Source organism: Macrobrachium rosenbergii, chromosome 51, assembly GCF_040412425.1.
Source record: "Macrobrachium rosenbergii isolate ZJJX-2024 chromosome 51, ASM4041242v1, whole genome shotgun sequence".
NCBI classification, from domain to species: Eukaryota; Metazoa; Arthropoda; class Malacostraca; order Decapoda; family Palaemonidae; genus Macrobrachium; species Macrobrachium rosenbergii.
The window spans coordinates 70,278,912-70,295,354 of NC_089791.1; the positions used below are offsets into that span (position 1 = coordinate 70,278,912).

General features: G+C 37.0%; 1 protein-coding gene across 1 annotated transcript in view; it reads left to right on the forward strand.

Annotated features, from left to right (window-relative positions):
• The window catches only part of LOC136833478 (ubiquitin carboxyl-terminal hydrolase 9X-like), a 525,953-nt gene that overhangs the window by 232,312 nt on the left and 277,198 nt on the right, over positions 1-16,443 (forward strand). The window contains 1 exon segment of the mRNA XM_067095694.1: positions 8,947-9,218. Coding sequence (XP_066951795.1) covers positions 8,947-9,218 — 272 coding nt within the window.

The following is a 16,443-nucleotide window of genomic DNA, read 5'->3' on the forward strand; positions in this document are numbered from 1 at the left end:
TCCGTCTGTTTCTCCCTAACCATTGTTGTCTTGATGTATGTACAATCACCACTACTTGCATTGCCATGCAAGCATTCTAAATCATATAATCATAATGTTCCAACGAATCTTCTGTATCAAACTGTGTGTATGTTTCTGTTTGTGAAGATGCCAAACGTCACGCCACTCCGATGGACGACGAACACACACGTGTTTGGAAGAGACGTGTCAGGCTCTTACAATCTCAGAAATTCTTTAGTCACTTTGTCGTGATTTTTGCACTGTTTTCTATTAGCCGTTACATAAAGCTTTATATATGAAAACGTGTGCAATTTCATGTAGAATACAACAAAATATAACTCATGGTTGTAGCTTTTATCAAATTTGATGTATTTTCATATAAATCACAATGTGCCAAAATTTCAACCTTTGGTCAACTTTTGACTCGACCGAAATGGTCGAAAAGTGCAATTGTAAGCTAAAACTCTTACATTCTAGTAATATTCAATCATTTACCTTCACTTTGCAACAAACAAGAAGTCTCTAGCACAATATTTCGATTTATGGTGAATTTTTGAAAAAAACCTTTTCCTTACGTCCGTGCGCGCTAACTCTGCTGAAAATCTCATTTCTTTAGTCACTTTGTCGTAATTTTTGCACTGTTTTATATTAGCCGTTACATAAAGTTTTAAAAAGAGGTTGAGACGATTCTAAAAATAGATCGGTAGGAAGGGGGAGAGAGAAATCCTCTTCCAAATCTCAGTTTTTATGTCAACCATTTATTTCTCTTTTTTAAGGGTAATGTATTAAGCTAACTTTTAAATGAAACTACAATAACTTCAATTTCATTTAAAAGTTAACTTAATAATTTGGGAGCATGTTTTGGGTCATATTTAGTGTTTAAACTTTAGAAATTAGCATTTTTAGAGACCATGCCAAACTTAAGCAAAAATTCACCCTGCACGATGGGTTCTGGAACTTAACCTTGCTTAAGTTCGGAGTATGACTGTATACCTTGAAAAAAAAAAATTATAAATGCAGCCAACAATGGTAAAATATTCTCTTGTGTATGTACAGTCGGCCAAAGAAAAATTGGCGCAGTTTCTTTATTCATCGTTCGGTATGGAAATATTGCCATATGCAGGTGCCATATTATTTGCTTTTCAATCGTGACAGCCTCAGAAGCAATTGGAATTTGGCTTTGCTTCTGCTCAAGTCTTGACGATGACCCAACATATCGTACAGTACTGGTGTGTCGTCGTTTGTCACCTACAGCCGATAAATAGTAATGAAGCCTGTCAATATTCTTTAATAGCAAAGTGTAATTCAACTAATTTTGTCCTTTGATCAATGAAATAATTGGCATGGCACATTTAGTTGTCCTAAATTTGACTTCCGATTCTGACACCTGATTACCTACAGTAGGTCTATTTTCAGCAGTATCTCTCTCGGATGCGTCATGTGAATGAATGTTTAAATCGACATTATCTATATTAATCTGCTTTATTTGATTATTTCCGTTATTCTTTTTATTGACAAAGTTCTTCTTTGTTCTTATCCTTTTCATTAGTGCTTAACATAATTTATAGACCTAGCTATCTCGTGTCAAAAAGCAACATAAGAAATCAAGCGAAAACAATTTAGTCTTTCTTCAATTATGTCATCTTGTTTCATTCGCACAAGGTAGAAATAGTCAAAGCTGAAGAATACATTACTTTCATAAAATATTCTTGGGTTAATCTTGATGCAGATATTCATTTCTCCTAAACAGAAATTAATTAGAATCAGTTTATATAGATATATATAGCTGAAAGGTTAGAAAATATGAAAGGTAATTTTCTTATAGTCTATTTCGATATTGACAATAAAAACTAAATTTTATATATATATATATATATATATACACACACACACACACACACACACACACACACACACACACACACACACACACACACACACACACACACAAGGAAAAAAGTAGAAATCCATGAAGTTGTAATGCAGTGAAATAAGGAGTAAAGCTAACAAACAAATGAAAATAAACATATCCATATTAACAGGTGAGGTATATATATATATATATATATATATATATATATATATATATATATATATATATATATATATATATATATATATATATATATATATATATATATATATATATATATATATATATATATATATATATATATATATATATATATATATATATATATATATATATATATATATATATATATATATGAGAGAGAGAGAGAGAGAGAGAGAGAGAGAGAGAGAGAGAGAGAGAGAGAGAGAGAGAGAGAGAGAGAGAGATGAATTAAGTAGGACTTCAGTCCTAACATAGGCCTATAAGTATGTACAGATTCACATGAATAAGAAAATGTTAGAGTAGTAAATGAGCCCAAATGAAGTCAAATACAAAATAACACTGTTAAACTAAGGAGAATAAAATGATAAAATTGGTCACATTATACGAGAAGGCAGCATAACTCATTAAAACTTTGTATAGGATCCTCGTGCATCTAGCACGCATCTTATCCTGTTTGGCATTGATGCAACAAGGACTTCACAAGTGTTTGCTACCCCCTCTTTGGCCCCAAGTTTTCCCAAATATCTATTGCATGCTTTCTAAGGTTCTCTTTGGTGTAAGCACGATTAACACCCTATTGGTGGGTCATGTAGGCCCATAAGTTTTCTATTGGGTTCAGATCTGCAGACTTGGCAGGCCAGTCAGTTCGAACCACGTCTGAATTCTGCTGGAACCATTGCTTTACAACCTCTGCATTGTGGACCGCAAAATTGTCTATGGCGATATATACTCGCATGGGATACGGCAATAATAGTTTACGAACTGAGGGTACTAAAATGTCCCGTAAAATTTCGATACACTGATTGGTGTTCACAAACGGGTATTGATGGCAATTAGCCCTCCCAGTTCACTGGCAGCCATCCATCCCCATAACCCAGCTGATATTCTGCCATTAGGCCTTGAAGGCGCGATGTTATTTTCAGCCTATATCTCCACAGAAAATATTATTTCAAATGACAGACAATTCAATTGAGAGTAGTTATAAAAAAAAGAGAACAGTAGGCCTACAACTTTACAGACATTTTCTTCCATTTTTATATATGTTACAACATAGACCTATCTTATGAATTATACTCTATAAATGAAAATTATAATGTTTCCTAATAGCCTATAGGCATGAATTTAAATTATATCTCAAGACAACTATATGAAGATAAATGTGCAGTATAATCCCCATTAAACAGATCATTCCTGTATGAATAGTCAAATACATATAGTTATTGATCATTTCTCAGCTTTAGGTCTAGGATATATATAGAGTAATAAGGACAAAATAACAAAAGTTTCTTTTTTCATATTGCAACTATGTATTATTTTCACTTTATAGTCGAATTGCATTAGTTTTTTATATATAACGTAATGCACTCAAGTATATACTACATAATTATCAGTTTATAATAGGAATAAACAGGTCCCATCCTTTTTTCTTTATGCTGTTGCGTTAGCAACGGTTTCCTTGCCGGAATCCTGTGATGCATTCCTGCCCCATGCAACCTATTCTGCAGTCTGCACATGTATTTGCAGTCCAAGCTGCTGTTTCACAGCAACTGCTGTCATCTGGGGCTGTTCTTTGACAGCTGCAACTATCATTATGGTCTAGCTCTTTTCTGGGGCTTCGAGGAGTTCCACTCTAGGCCTATTTTTCACACATTTTTTTTTTATCTTTGATAGCATTTTGTGAGTTTCCATTGTTTTCTGTAAAATTCAACAAATGAAATCGTTCAACTACTATCAACTTTATATTGAAATGATAATATAAGGACTATGCTTATGCGATACTGCTAGTGATAGCTGTCTCCTATTGTTGTCTAAACGTGCAGATGTGGCCTCTTCCGGTGTGGAAGTTTTGATGCAGAACTGGGGTACTCATTTTACGGTCTGCCAAACCAAGTGTGGCAAAAATGTTCATACTCTTTTTAGGGGTTTATTTGCCAGATATATTAGTTTCTTATATTTTATGATTCATTGTCCTATATTCTCGGCCATTTGCATATTTATATATCTTTTCATATAAAATGACTGAATAAAAAGCCATCAAAGAGTGGCTGTTTGCGCCGAATCATGAAGCAGCAGAAGTTGATCGAGCAAGGAATGTCTGATGACTGACACGTCGAATGCAGACGACATCAGAATAATAGCAGCTTTAGGGATCCATCTAATTATGGTAGCTTAACTTTATTTAAATTTGTTTTAGTAAATGTAAAAAAATATTGTGATTAACTTAGGGGAAGTTACAAGAAATGATCTTTAGACTAAGAAGGAAAGCTATGGGTTAAATGACTTTAAACTTTAGGCTACCATAGAAGTCAGTGCTGTGGAAATGTGGCGACACTGTATTATGGCAGTGGTCGTGATTCGACGTTTTTTATCACTTCGTTTCGTTCACGTGAAATTTGTTATATGGAAACTAGTTTTATGTAATAACATAACATGATATTCTAAAGATTACAGTGATTGTTTTTAACGCCATTACATAAGATTTACCCATCTTCGAACAGAAAAATATATTAATCAGGCATGAGTCGTGCATCAGGCAGGTGATCGAAAAATTATGAAACTCTGCCAATTCTAATTTGGCCAACTGTACATGTTACAATGATTTACTAATTTTTTCAAATATTAATGTAAACAGGAAAATATCAGTAAAATGTTATTTCACTTACCGAATCCATTTATACTGTATTACTGTACTATATTATTATTATATATATATACTGTATTGATCTTATCACTATGTATAAAAAAACGATCTTCTCAACATTTGTAATGTTTACGTTCTGAGATCGGCTGATTGAGCCTACTACTGAAAGAATTAGGAAAATAATTTTTTAGTTGCTTAAAGAAATGTATATATTAATGGATTTTTTATTTTTAATTTTTTAAAGAAAAGTTTGATACAATAATTCATATTTTATTGAGAGAGAGAGAGAGAGAGAGAGAGAGAGAGAGAGAGAGAGAGAGAGAGAGAGAGAGAGAGAGAGAGAGAGAGAACTGATGTTCACAGTTGGTCTTAGCTGGGAAGGAGACTTAATAGGCACGGTTAAACTAGTTGGGGAGGAGAGTTATAACCTTGTGCTGCTTACGTATGAAATTCGTATTTTTAATATTTTTATGGTGATTAGAGATGGAACAGCAACAGTGATAAAATATTCTCTTGTGTACTGTTATATAGTGTGATAATCATAGAGCCAACTGAACCTAGGGTGAAGTATGGTATAGTAAATCAGAGAAAGAAAAAATATGGCAACATACCTACAGAGAGAGAGAGAGAGAGAGAGAGCAGTCCCAGAAATGCGTGTAAAGTAGTCACACACTAAACAAGTTTGATAGTTTGTGGCCTGCTTAATATATATCAACTTGCACAAATCTGCTTTAAGTTTCTCTCTCAACACTCTGTCTCACGCTAGTATCAGTCCCAAGAAGAGTAGCAGTCACTTGTGCTTGAGAGGGACACTTAAATTTTGTAAGTTTTTAGTAAGTTGCAGTATGTTGACAAAAAGGACACTGTCATCATCAACAATCCAGCCAGCCAAAAAGCAAGAAAGGCTATCAACTTGGAGTTAAAACTGAATGTGATTTATCAGTATGAAGAGGGAAAAAGGATAAGCACAATAGCATGTGACCTAGAACTTCCAAATTCAAGAGTGGTGACAACTCTTAAGGATCAACAAAGCATGTGTAAAACTGTGAAGGTTTTGCTTCAATGAACTCCTCTGTGATTATGAAGCAAAGGCAAAGGCCAATCCATTAAATGGAACAGTTATTAATGGTGTGGATAGAAGACCAAGTTAAAAAACAAATTCCTTTAAGTCTTATTACTATCCATGCAAAGGTTATCTGTTTCAAACCCGTAAGGAATGTGCAGGTGATGAATATCAACAAGGATTCATTGCAGCTACTAAATAGTTCAGAAGAAGGTTCAGTTTGCATAATGTTCAGGCAACAGGAATGGCATGTTTTTTTTTAATAATTAATTTTATTTTGTAAAATTATAATTACAGCTTACACTCATAATAGATAAGAACTAAAATCAGTAACAAATTCTGAGTATATTTGTTGTAAAATATTTATGAGATTTCCTGAGATGGGGAGATGCAGTTTTCTAATATTTCTTTGCACTTTCCTTTGCAAAATTACAATTGTAGCTGACATACTATCATAAAAGATAAGAACTAAAACCAACAGCAATCCCTGGGTATATTTATGAGCAAATAAATAAAAAGACGTCCTGGAGCTGCAGAGAGGCAGTACATCCCCCTATGAAATCTCAAGGCATACTGATCAATGTCTCCTGTGCTGAGGTATTATAGTTACCATAAGTCATTTATGGCCCATTGAAGTGCTATGAACATCTTTCCTGTTAAATTCATTCAAACAATATAGTGCAAATTATGATTACTCATATGAGGATTCCCGTCCATTAAGGGTTCAAGGATATATAGCCTTACTTAAATATCAAGTTAACCTTACTTAAATATCAAGATTTAATTATGAATTATTACAGAGAAAGAGAGAATACATTAATATTAATATTTGAAAATTAGTAAATCTCTTTTTATCATAAAAAATGTATTTAGTCAATGGGGGTGGAAAATCTACGAGATCTGCTAATCAATAGTTTTCATTTTACCCCAGCCTCATATCCCACCAACTACACCATTCACTGATCTGGTTCAAGTCCCAGCTGAGGCTGGGTGCAGTTTCATTTCTCACAAGTGGAGACTATTACACCCACAATTGTTGCATCATCAGCATACGGAACAATCTTGTTTTCCAGGCCAAAAATCATATCACTTGTATACACTAAAAATAAGAGTACACCAAGGACACTACCCCATGGAACTCCAGACACAATAGGTATTGGTTCGCTAAAGATCCCATCAACAGCAACTCGCTGCTGCCTACTTGTAAGGAAATCTTGAAGTAATTCTAAAACATATCCACCCCTCCAAGATTCTCAAGTTTATAATTAATGGCTTTGTGATTTACTAAGTCGAAAAGCAGCACTAAAACATATTTGAATTACTCTGCACTCAAAACCCTTATCACAGTTATCTTACAAATGACATTTCAATTCTAAAAGAGCATCGTAGGTACCTAACTGCTTCCTATATGCATATTGACACTCGGCTAACAATCCTTTAGTTGCTTAAAAATGTTTTTTGCAACTTCTGAGAGGACACATTGCTGATTTTAGAAATACTGGATTGGCTGCTTTTAGTGAAAAGAAGGGGTAAAGAAGTCAATTTTTGCTGGGTACCTTCCCATGTTGGGGTGATTAGGAACGAGCAAGCTGAGCAACTTGCTAAGTCAGCCGTCACCTCTCCAGGACCCAGAACTTGCTTACCACCATATTGGGATGTATGTCTGCTTATAGGTCAGGAAATGAAAAATCTTTGGCAGTCCCTTTAGAAGGAATTAGAATAAACCAAAAGATGCATTGTATTACGTCATCAGTATCTACTCAGTCATATCCCTTTATGCCAAGTAGACAAGAAACGATGTTGTGCAGGCTAAGGATTGGACATACAAGACTCATTCATGGGTTCATGTTAGGTGAAACTCCTCCGTTCTGTGATGACACTACTGTGCCCTTGACTGTGAGACATATGTATTTAATGTATTTACAAGTATGATTATACAGGCGGTCCCCGGTTTACGACGGGGGTTCCGTTCTTGTGCTGCGTCGTAACCCGAAAATCGTCGTAGAACCGGAAAATCGTCGAAAAATCGTCAAAAATCATAAGAAAACCTTACTTTTAATGCTCTGGGTGCATTGAAAACGACGTAAACTGCATTATTATTGAGTTTTACATCAAAAAACCTTCAAATTATGATTATTCTGCCGTTTTGGGGCCAAATTTCTTCCGTCGGATCGCATACGACGCGTCGTAACCCCGAACATGCGTCGTAAGCGGGAAATAATTTCTGATGAATATATTTGAAAAGCGTCGTAACCTCGGAACGTCGTAAACCGGGGACTGCCTGTATATATATTATATATATATTATATATATATTTATATAATATATGAAACTCCTTTTGAACTTACTTATCTTTTTAGTTTCCTATTTAACTTTATTATGGTGTTAATAACTAGGTGTTGTAACACCAGTTTTGAACTTACAAAGATTATCGAGAGAAAATTCTATTTTAACAACATTTAAAACCTATTTATCAATTTATCAAGATTATTAAGAATTTTCTTAACATTCCTAGAGTGAAATGCAGATTTTATAAGATTAGGTTCAGGATGACAAGTAACAGGGAGAGGGACATCCTCAGTTGATTGCTTAACTTCAAAAGCTTGATGAATAATTTAACCATGCAGAGTCAGCTCTTAGACTTATAAGAGTGGCTTGAAGTTTTTTTTGTGAATGATTGGCAAAAAATGAGGAAGACGTGTTAAGTTTGGCTGCTAGATGAGAAATGCAAAGGGAAATGGATGAGAAGTGAAATATAGAAAAAATTATGTCTGACAGAGAATAAATGCTGCATTATTAGAACATATAATATGGCTTTTATGTATGATGTGCAAGGTACTCTGTAGGTAGTACCTCTTGTGCTATAATATTGAGAATCTGCATAAGAAATGAAGAGCACTTGTTTCCTTTAGGCCTTCCTCTTAATATTTTCCCAGAATAAACTTTTTAATCATTGTTTGTTGTTGGGCCTTATGTGAATTTTAAATGTAACATATGTATTTTTGGTATTTTCTGTTTTGAAATTTGGGACAGTTTTATTTTTAGGAACCATATTTTATTTCAGATGACAGTTCAAGATACTAAGTGTACATGAGCTTTTGAGTCAGGGTACCAAAAAGCATACTGTAGTTGATTTTATTAATTCTTTAATTTTTTAATTTTCAGTTTGTCGTGAAGGATTGGAAACTTTATCAGTGGTCTTAGCATTATATCCTCCTGCATTAGAAACCCTCACTAAGGATACCCAGTTTCATAAATTGGTAATGGGTTTGGTGCTGGTGGGTGGGGAGCGCAGTATTCGCCAGTGCGCTATGGAGCAGCTTTTACTCATGGCCACCAAATGCTCGAATTCTCCGCATACCCTCGTTGTCTTCATTGTGATGCTTTTTAATGTTCTAAATGGACTAAACAATGATTACTCTAAGGAATATTTCCAGGTATGTATTTTTTTAATTTATTTATATATATAGTGAAATCTCAACTTAACAGACAGTTTGGGGTCTGCCTCTCCTTGTAACAAAATCTGCTAAGTAACAAAGACTGGTAAATACTATAGCCAGCACAATACTGTACCCTGAAGCAACTCGCTCAGCTTCTAGTGAACAGCAATTCCATATAAAATAATATCCTATCCTAACTGGTGTATTGATATTTTTATTGTCTTAATATATTTGTTCACTTATTAGATCAGATATATATCTGAAAAATGAATTGCTTCTAAGAAAACATAGCCGATTGGTGTAGTTCTAACTACTTACAAGATATGTAAAATACAGGAAAGCCATGTAAAATACAAAATATTACTTTAAAATCTCTCTCTCTCTCTCTCTCTCTCTCTCTCTCTCTCTCTCTCTCTCTCTCTCTCTCTCTCTCTCTCTGCATATTTTACTTTAAAATCTCTCTATGCAGGGCAGTAAGGTAAACTATGCACTTATTGTCTCATGTCTCTTCTCTCTCTCCTGTAGTAGTTTTTTCAAATGTGATGCTTGTGCATACATGTGTACAAACAAGTGCACAGACTGGGGAAATGCACATTGTCTCACATTAAATCAGGCTTACCAAATGTATTGTCTTATCTGATAATTCATTACTATTTATTAAACTGTAATTGAGAAACATACTATTTCAGTGATCACCGCTCGGCAAAATACAGGGATAGACAATAGCAAGAACTGACTTTGCAGTGTTAGATACTGTAATTAATGCTCGTTTATTTGGAGTTGCTACTTCTCATAGGTGACTTCCATAAGTAAAGTTAAAATTAATTTTTATTCACTTTCCATACAATGAAAAGTAGATCGTAAGAAAGTATATCGCTAAACCTGCAAGTTCAAACTGCAGCTGAGAAAAATGAAGTGCAGTGTGCAAAATGTTTTGGACGGGTGAAAATGTCTGAAACTGACAAAATCACAGTTTGTGCCGACATGAATACAGACCTATGCTTTCATATATGGAGTATTCATGCTTAGCATGCCTGTTGTTACATGTGACCTGAGACAGCATACTCCTCCATTGTGACTGCAGCTTCGTCCGCCTTCACGTGCTCTCTGGAGTCTTCTCCTGCTTCTACGCTGCACTTTTTTGTGTCTGTAGGGTGTGCATGTGCCCGTGTGTTTTGTTATTGTCAAGGCATAGCCTGAAATTATAGCTTCCCCTTTAGCATCAATGAATAGAGCAGTGCTGTCCTGTTTTTCTTCTTAGTGTGTTACCCTTTGTTTGGTGGGTGAGAAAGTAGTGTGTCCCTGTGCATGAGAGCACAAATCACTTGGCGTCCTCCTTTGTGCGTAGAAAGTGGTAACGTGATGCTCAGGTGCTTTCTCCCTTGCTTTGAGTGTAGCCCAGGGTTTGTGGTCAGCCTGTAGTGCTCTCCCTGTGAGGCCTTGTGTTAGTTTTAATTGATTCCCCTCCCCTTGTGAGTTTTTCAATCCCTCGCTGATCCGTGTGAGGCGATGGAAGAGAATCCTTAACCTGGTGTGCAGGATTGTTCTGGCAGGGGAAAACCCTCCGGTAAGTTTATATGTTATCAGGTTATCTGACAACTATTATCCCCACATCCCCCATGCAAGGGCAGGAGTACTTGCCTGGGAAACTGTTGGCAACATTGGTAGCTCACAACCGAAAATTCCTTGAACGGCTGTATCTCTCTCTCTCTCTCTATCTCAACTGCACTGAAAACCACCTAACCTAAGTGTGTGCGAATCAAACCCCAGAATACAAAAATGTACATTTATTACACAAATCTAATGAAGAACAGGTAAATGAAAAATCATGCACGTTAAGTGATTAATCCCAATTACGCTACAGTAAACCCCCCGTATTCGCATTTGCACAATTTGCGGACTCACCAATGCACAGGATTATCTGTAGATCATATCTATAAATTATTCGTGAAAATTTTGGCAATTTGCAGACTTTTTCATTGGGAAATATTCACTGGTTAGTGTATTTTGATGTTATTTTCATGACTTAAATACATTTTTATGATAAAATGATTTACTAATTTTCAGATATTATTAAGATTAATAATAATAATAATAATAATAATAATAATAATAATATTAAATAATATGTAATTCTAAGATTAAATAATATGTAGAGAGAGAGAGAGAGAGAGAAACTGGTTTTCTCTCCTCCATTCAGGACCTCATTAAAGTGAAGATAGATGCTCAGAATTGATACTATTGAAATATTAAAATTATATTAAAATACTGTTGACATTATATCAAAATGATACATAAGTGTTTCATGATGATAGCATAAGCATTTTTAGAGGGTACATTTGTTGATAAAATAATGATTTACACTACGTACTAATTTTCAAACATTAATATTAAGCTCAATAAGATTAAATAATAATAGATAAAACTCTCTCGCCTTGTTGAATATAAGTCGAAGTGGTAACTCTTTCTGCTTTGGCTGGAAGGCTTAGAAGTCCTCATGTATATATTTTAAGGGTACTAATGTTTAAGATGACTTTGAAATATTAATATATCATTTCAAAGATTAAAACAGTAAAACAATAATAATTTAAGCTATATTTGATGTAGGATGATACTTTAAGTATAAATTTGGTATTTGAACTTTCAAGATTGGCAACTGTAAGCATTTTTAGAGGGGGGGTTAGCAAGTATTTGCAGATTTTAACCATTCACGTGGGGTTCTGGAACGCATCCCCCGCAAATATGGGGGTTCACTGTTTATCCCAAAGCAAATAAAACTGTTGCAAGAAATCATAATATGTAGGAACTAATTCTTGCTTCCCATAAAAGAAACCCAAAATGCACTACATAAGTTTGTCTGTGATCTGCAAAAAAAGTCACTTCAGCCCCAGTTTCATTCCCACAAGGGGCTAAAGCCATATTAAGGTTCTGTCTTACGTGAAATATTTTTCAACGACGGAATTCCAATTCCCAACGTGTTCCAAGAGAATGAACAATTTTGCACTTGGCGTTTTCATAATGCACACACTGATGCACAATACCGTTTATCACACCCAAAAAATCTGACTCGCACCAGACCAAAAGATTCCATACCTTCCTGTCCTGTTATGATGGAAACTTTCATTCTTGGACAAGTCACCAACGGCCCACTAAATCAAAGGTGATTGTCTGACAAGTGTTGAAAATGCACCAGATCACGCTTATTAAACAAACATACTTCCCAACTGCAACAGGTTCGTATGTCTCACATACCTCCCCCCCCCATTTTTAAGATTAATCTCCGATAGCCATGACCACCACTTGGTGTATATCTCCTGCAGGGGTTTAGAATGTTCCTGCGAAGTCACATGCGAGGAGTGTGAAGACTAGGTTCGTGGCATGAGAAGTATGAGAAACTGCAAAGGAAGAAGGCAAATTCCATCTCCAGGGTGCCTATGCCGTGCCTGTCTCCTTGCCCTCCATCGATTCCTCTTGTCATCTCCTCTCCCTCTTCCAGTAACTCCTGTGCTGGATTTGTTCATGGCCACTAAGTTGTAGAATGGAAGACAAAGCTTTAGCAGAGGACATCTCAAAATTTTCTGAAATGCCTAGGCCATGAAACGAAATTTGATCTTGCTACAGAAACCACCGATGCAGGGGACTGACCTTTATCTATCAACACTTGATTTTGAAAGATGGGGAGACCAGCGAGAAGTTAGTCCCGGCTAGCAAGAAGATGGTGACACTGGACTCAGTAGACCGCTCTTCCCTCCCATCCAAGTACCAGAGGGTGGAAGACATCTGATGGTCAGGAGATCTTGTGGGGAGGGGGTCTCGATCGGCAAAGTCACCCTCCTCTTCCAAAGCTTCATCAGTGGCGGGACCTTCCTCATCGAGATGGCATAGGGACAGAGACAGGCTTGCTCCCATTGCGGAGCAGAGAGAAGGAGCCGCTCGGGTAGAAGGAGCATGTGTCGTTACGCTAATTGTTAAGTGCAGAGCCAGCAGCAGCGACTTATAAGTCACTTGTCGTAGTATTCTCCCAGAAGTCCCTGGTCTCCCTCAGGGAGTATGTCACGCAGGCATACCCCCTCTCTAGATGGGGTCCCACTCTGCTTCATCCCGCTCCCAGTGCCAGTCAAGAAGACGGGACAGTGCCACCAGTGGTTGCCGTTCCTCCCCCAGTAAGGTGGTGATGGACCGTCTGGTGGATCATAGCAAGGTCAGAGACTGCCCTGGCCTGGGAAACAACAAGGTCAAGATTGGGCCTCTCTCCAGCGGCAGTTCTTCACTGTTGTCTGGAGTTGAGGATAAATGTCTTAAGACCCCGGGTGAAGGGGGGAGAACTCGAGAATGAAGACCTCTTGCTTGTAGAAGAAGGGGTGTATGGACTTTGTCCTCCAAATCAGAAGAAAGTTGGGCCTTGCAGAGTTGGACAACTCCATACTACAAGAGCCTCCCTGCTTCTTGTACTGAGAGCAAATAGCAGAGTGTCTCACTTAAGCTAAACAGGCAGTTCGTCTTCCCTGAAGGAATTGAATGGCCAGGTAGCGGGGGAAGAGGGGTCCTTAGCCTTCTCTGGGTCGGAGAAGTCCTCCCCCCATCCTGTCATGCCAAGTATTTTTTATTATTATTATTATTATTATTATTATTATTATTATTATTATTATTATTTTTATTTTGATAAAGAGGATGGCAACATCAGTGGAATTGATTTTATATATGGTCTTCTCAATTCTTATTATTTTCTTCTTGTCAGGGCTGATATTTGCTAATAAATGGCCAATGTTCATGGTCTGGATAAGGAATTGGTTTCTTGAATTATTAATTTTTATATTGCATAAAAGAAATGGAAGTTAAAAGGGGCATTTGATTGCCATAGAGTTTCAGGAAATCAGGATTTCTCGTATTCTCGTGCAGAATCGTCGTCGTTCTAAGGGCGTAGTGGAATTCCATTTCCAACCATATCATCGGTTCATTCTCAAGGAAGGGTGGGCTTGTTCTGGTTGGAATGCGGTCGTCAGATAGTATTTATAGTGTCCCGGGTGTCCCGTGTTGTGAGGGCTGAATTTTCATTGGTTGGTTCAGGGGATTAAGCTCCTGGGTCAAGTCGTCTCCCAGAGATCGATGCTCGCACTGGTCTCCGCGTGCGGATGTTGGAGACGGGGGGGTTAGTATAGGGAAGGTCACTGTTGGTAGATTGGGGCACCACCTGATTGGTTCGTTCGGCTGCCGGCACCCTACGTGCCACTGTCGGGAGGAGGGACGTCTCCTGCGTGGTGTTGAGGTTAAGTCTCTCCTTTCTGATGTGTAGGGCCTCCAGGAGGCAGTGGTCTGTCACTTTATGAATAGTTCCAATATTAGGAATTATGTCCTTTCGGGTTATTCTAATATTGTGGATGTTCTTGGCGTGATTATGGATGGCACCTTCCTGAGCGTGGCAGGAGACCCTCTTGGAAAATCTCATCGTGGCCATCCCAATTTAGGTGCCAGGCATTCCCAAACGGGGCATTTGTACTGGTAGACCACGTTGGTTTTCTTCAGGGGGTCCTGCACTGTGGGGGCCGGGTTGTTTTTCATGATCAGGCTGCTGGTCTTCTTGCTTTTGTAATAAATTACAAATTTAACAATTTTTGCAGGGTCCATATGGGTGACGTTTTCTTCTATGGTACTGTGAAGAGCTCGCTTGTCCTCTTTCTATTTCCTGTGAAACACTCCCTTGTAAAAGAGAGTGACGTCTTTAAGGGGTGCGGGGTGAGGCGCCTGCTGGTACCATTTGTCAGTACTTCTTATGCATTTTGTGATGTCCTGGTTAGAATACCCATTGTTAATTAAAACTTTGGCAACACATTTTAGTTCGGTGTGTGTGTTCTTCTAAGAGGAGCAGTGTGAGAGAGCTCTCCTGATGAAAGTGCTGCATTGCAGTGCACTTTTATCTGTCTGGACACTTGCTCTCACCATTCAGGCACATGCCCAGGTTCGTGGGTTTTGTATAAACTTGCGTTACGAAGCGCTCCTCTTGTTGCTCGACGAGGACATCAAGGAAGGGGAGGCGACACCCACAGCAATGCTCGATGGTAAAGTTGAGACTACAGGTAGTCGTCGACTTACGACGGCATTAGGTTCTGACAGAGTGGTCGGAAGTCGATCTCGTCGTAAGTCGACCAACCACATATGTACATGTATTCTGTACCTACCGTATATTATCCATCATATATCCTAAGTATGACTAGCCTACATATACATTTTATATTATCCAAAAAATGTGCATGTATAGTACCTATTTTTACGTTTAGCATATGAAATCTTATCATGCTTGAACTCCTTGATTAATACTTACTTTTATTACTGTATTTAACATTTTTATTGTAGGCATTCAAACCATCTGTCTGGTCTGTTTACATTTTCTTATCTGCCATTTGCATTGCCAATCGCTACACGTATGACGTATTATTTACTTTTGTTTATTTATAGGTTTGAATTAAATACATACCGTATTTGATGGCGTATAAGACGACTTTTTAACAAAAAAATGGCCTAAAAATCCCCCTGCGCCCTATGTACATAATGTAGGCTCAAAATTTAAGAATTTTGGCCGAAATTATACATGAAACGTCACGTAGATGTTGTAGCCTAGCGTAAAATTTGGTGTTATCCTAATAACCTATTAAAAAACAAAGTTTATTATAATTATTTATCATTATCACACTTACCATCACCGCAATTACTACTGCTAGTATTATAATCAATATCTACGTTGTTATTATCGATATTTTCATTAAAATGTTAATATCATTATCGTAGTCTACAGCGGATCGCCGCATTCCACATTTATAGATATAAACAGTACGTGTGCTGCCACCTATTGGTGATTATCTCGAGAGCTTTACGGATAACAAGGCTTCGTTCAGTTGGTAGTTGGCAATTCCTGCTAACATTCTCTTTACGCATAACAACATGGCTTCGATCAATTGGTGGTTGACAATTCCTGCTACCATTCTCTTTAGGCATAATAACAAGGCTTCGTTGAGTTGATACTTCGTAACTTGTGCTAGCATTCTCTTTTAAGAATAATAACATGGCTTTGTTCAGTTGCTCACGAGACTCGAGCTGTTACATAGGAAACACTTTTATTTATTGAATTTTACCCCTTGATTGCATACTTTTATAATATATAATGGATATATATAACATATATTACCGTAGGTAACATCTTTATTAATGTTTTTGTTGATTCTGGCTG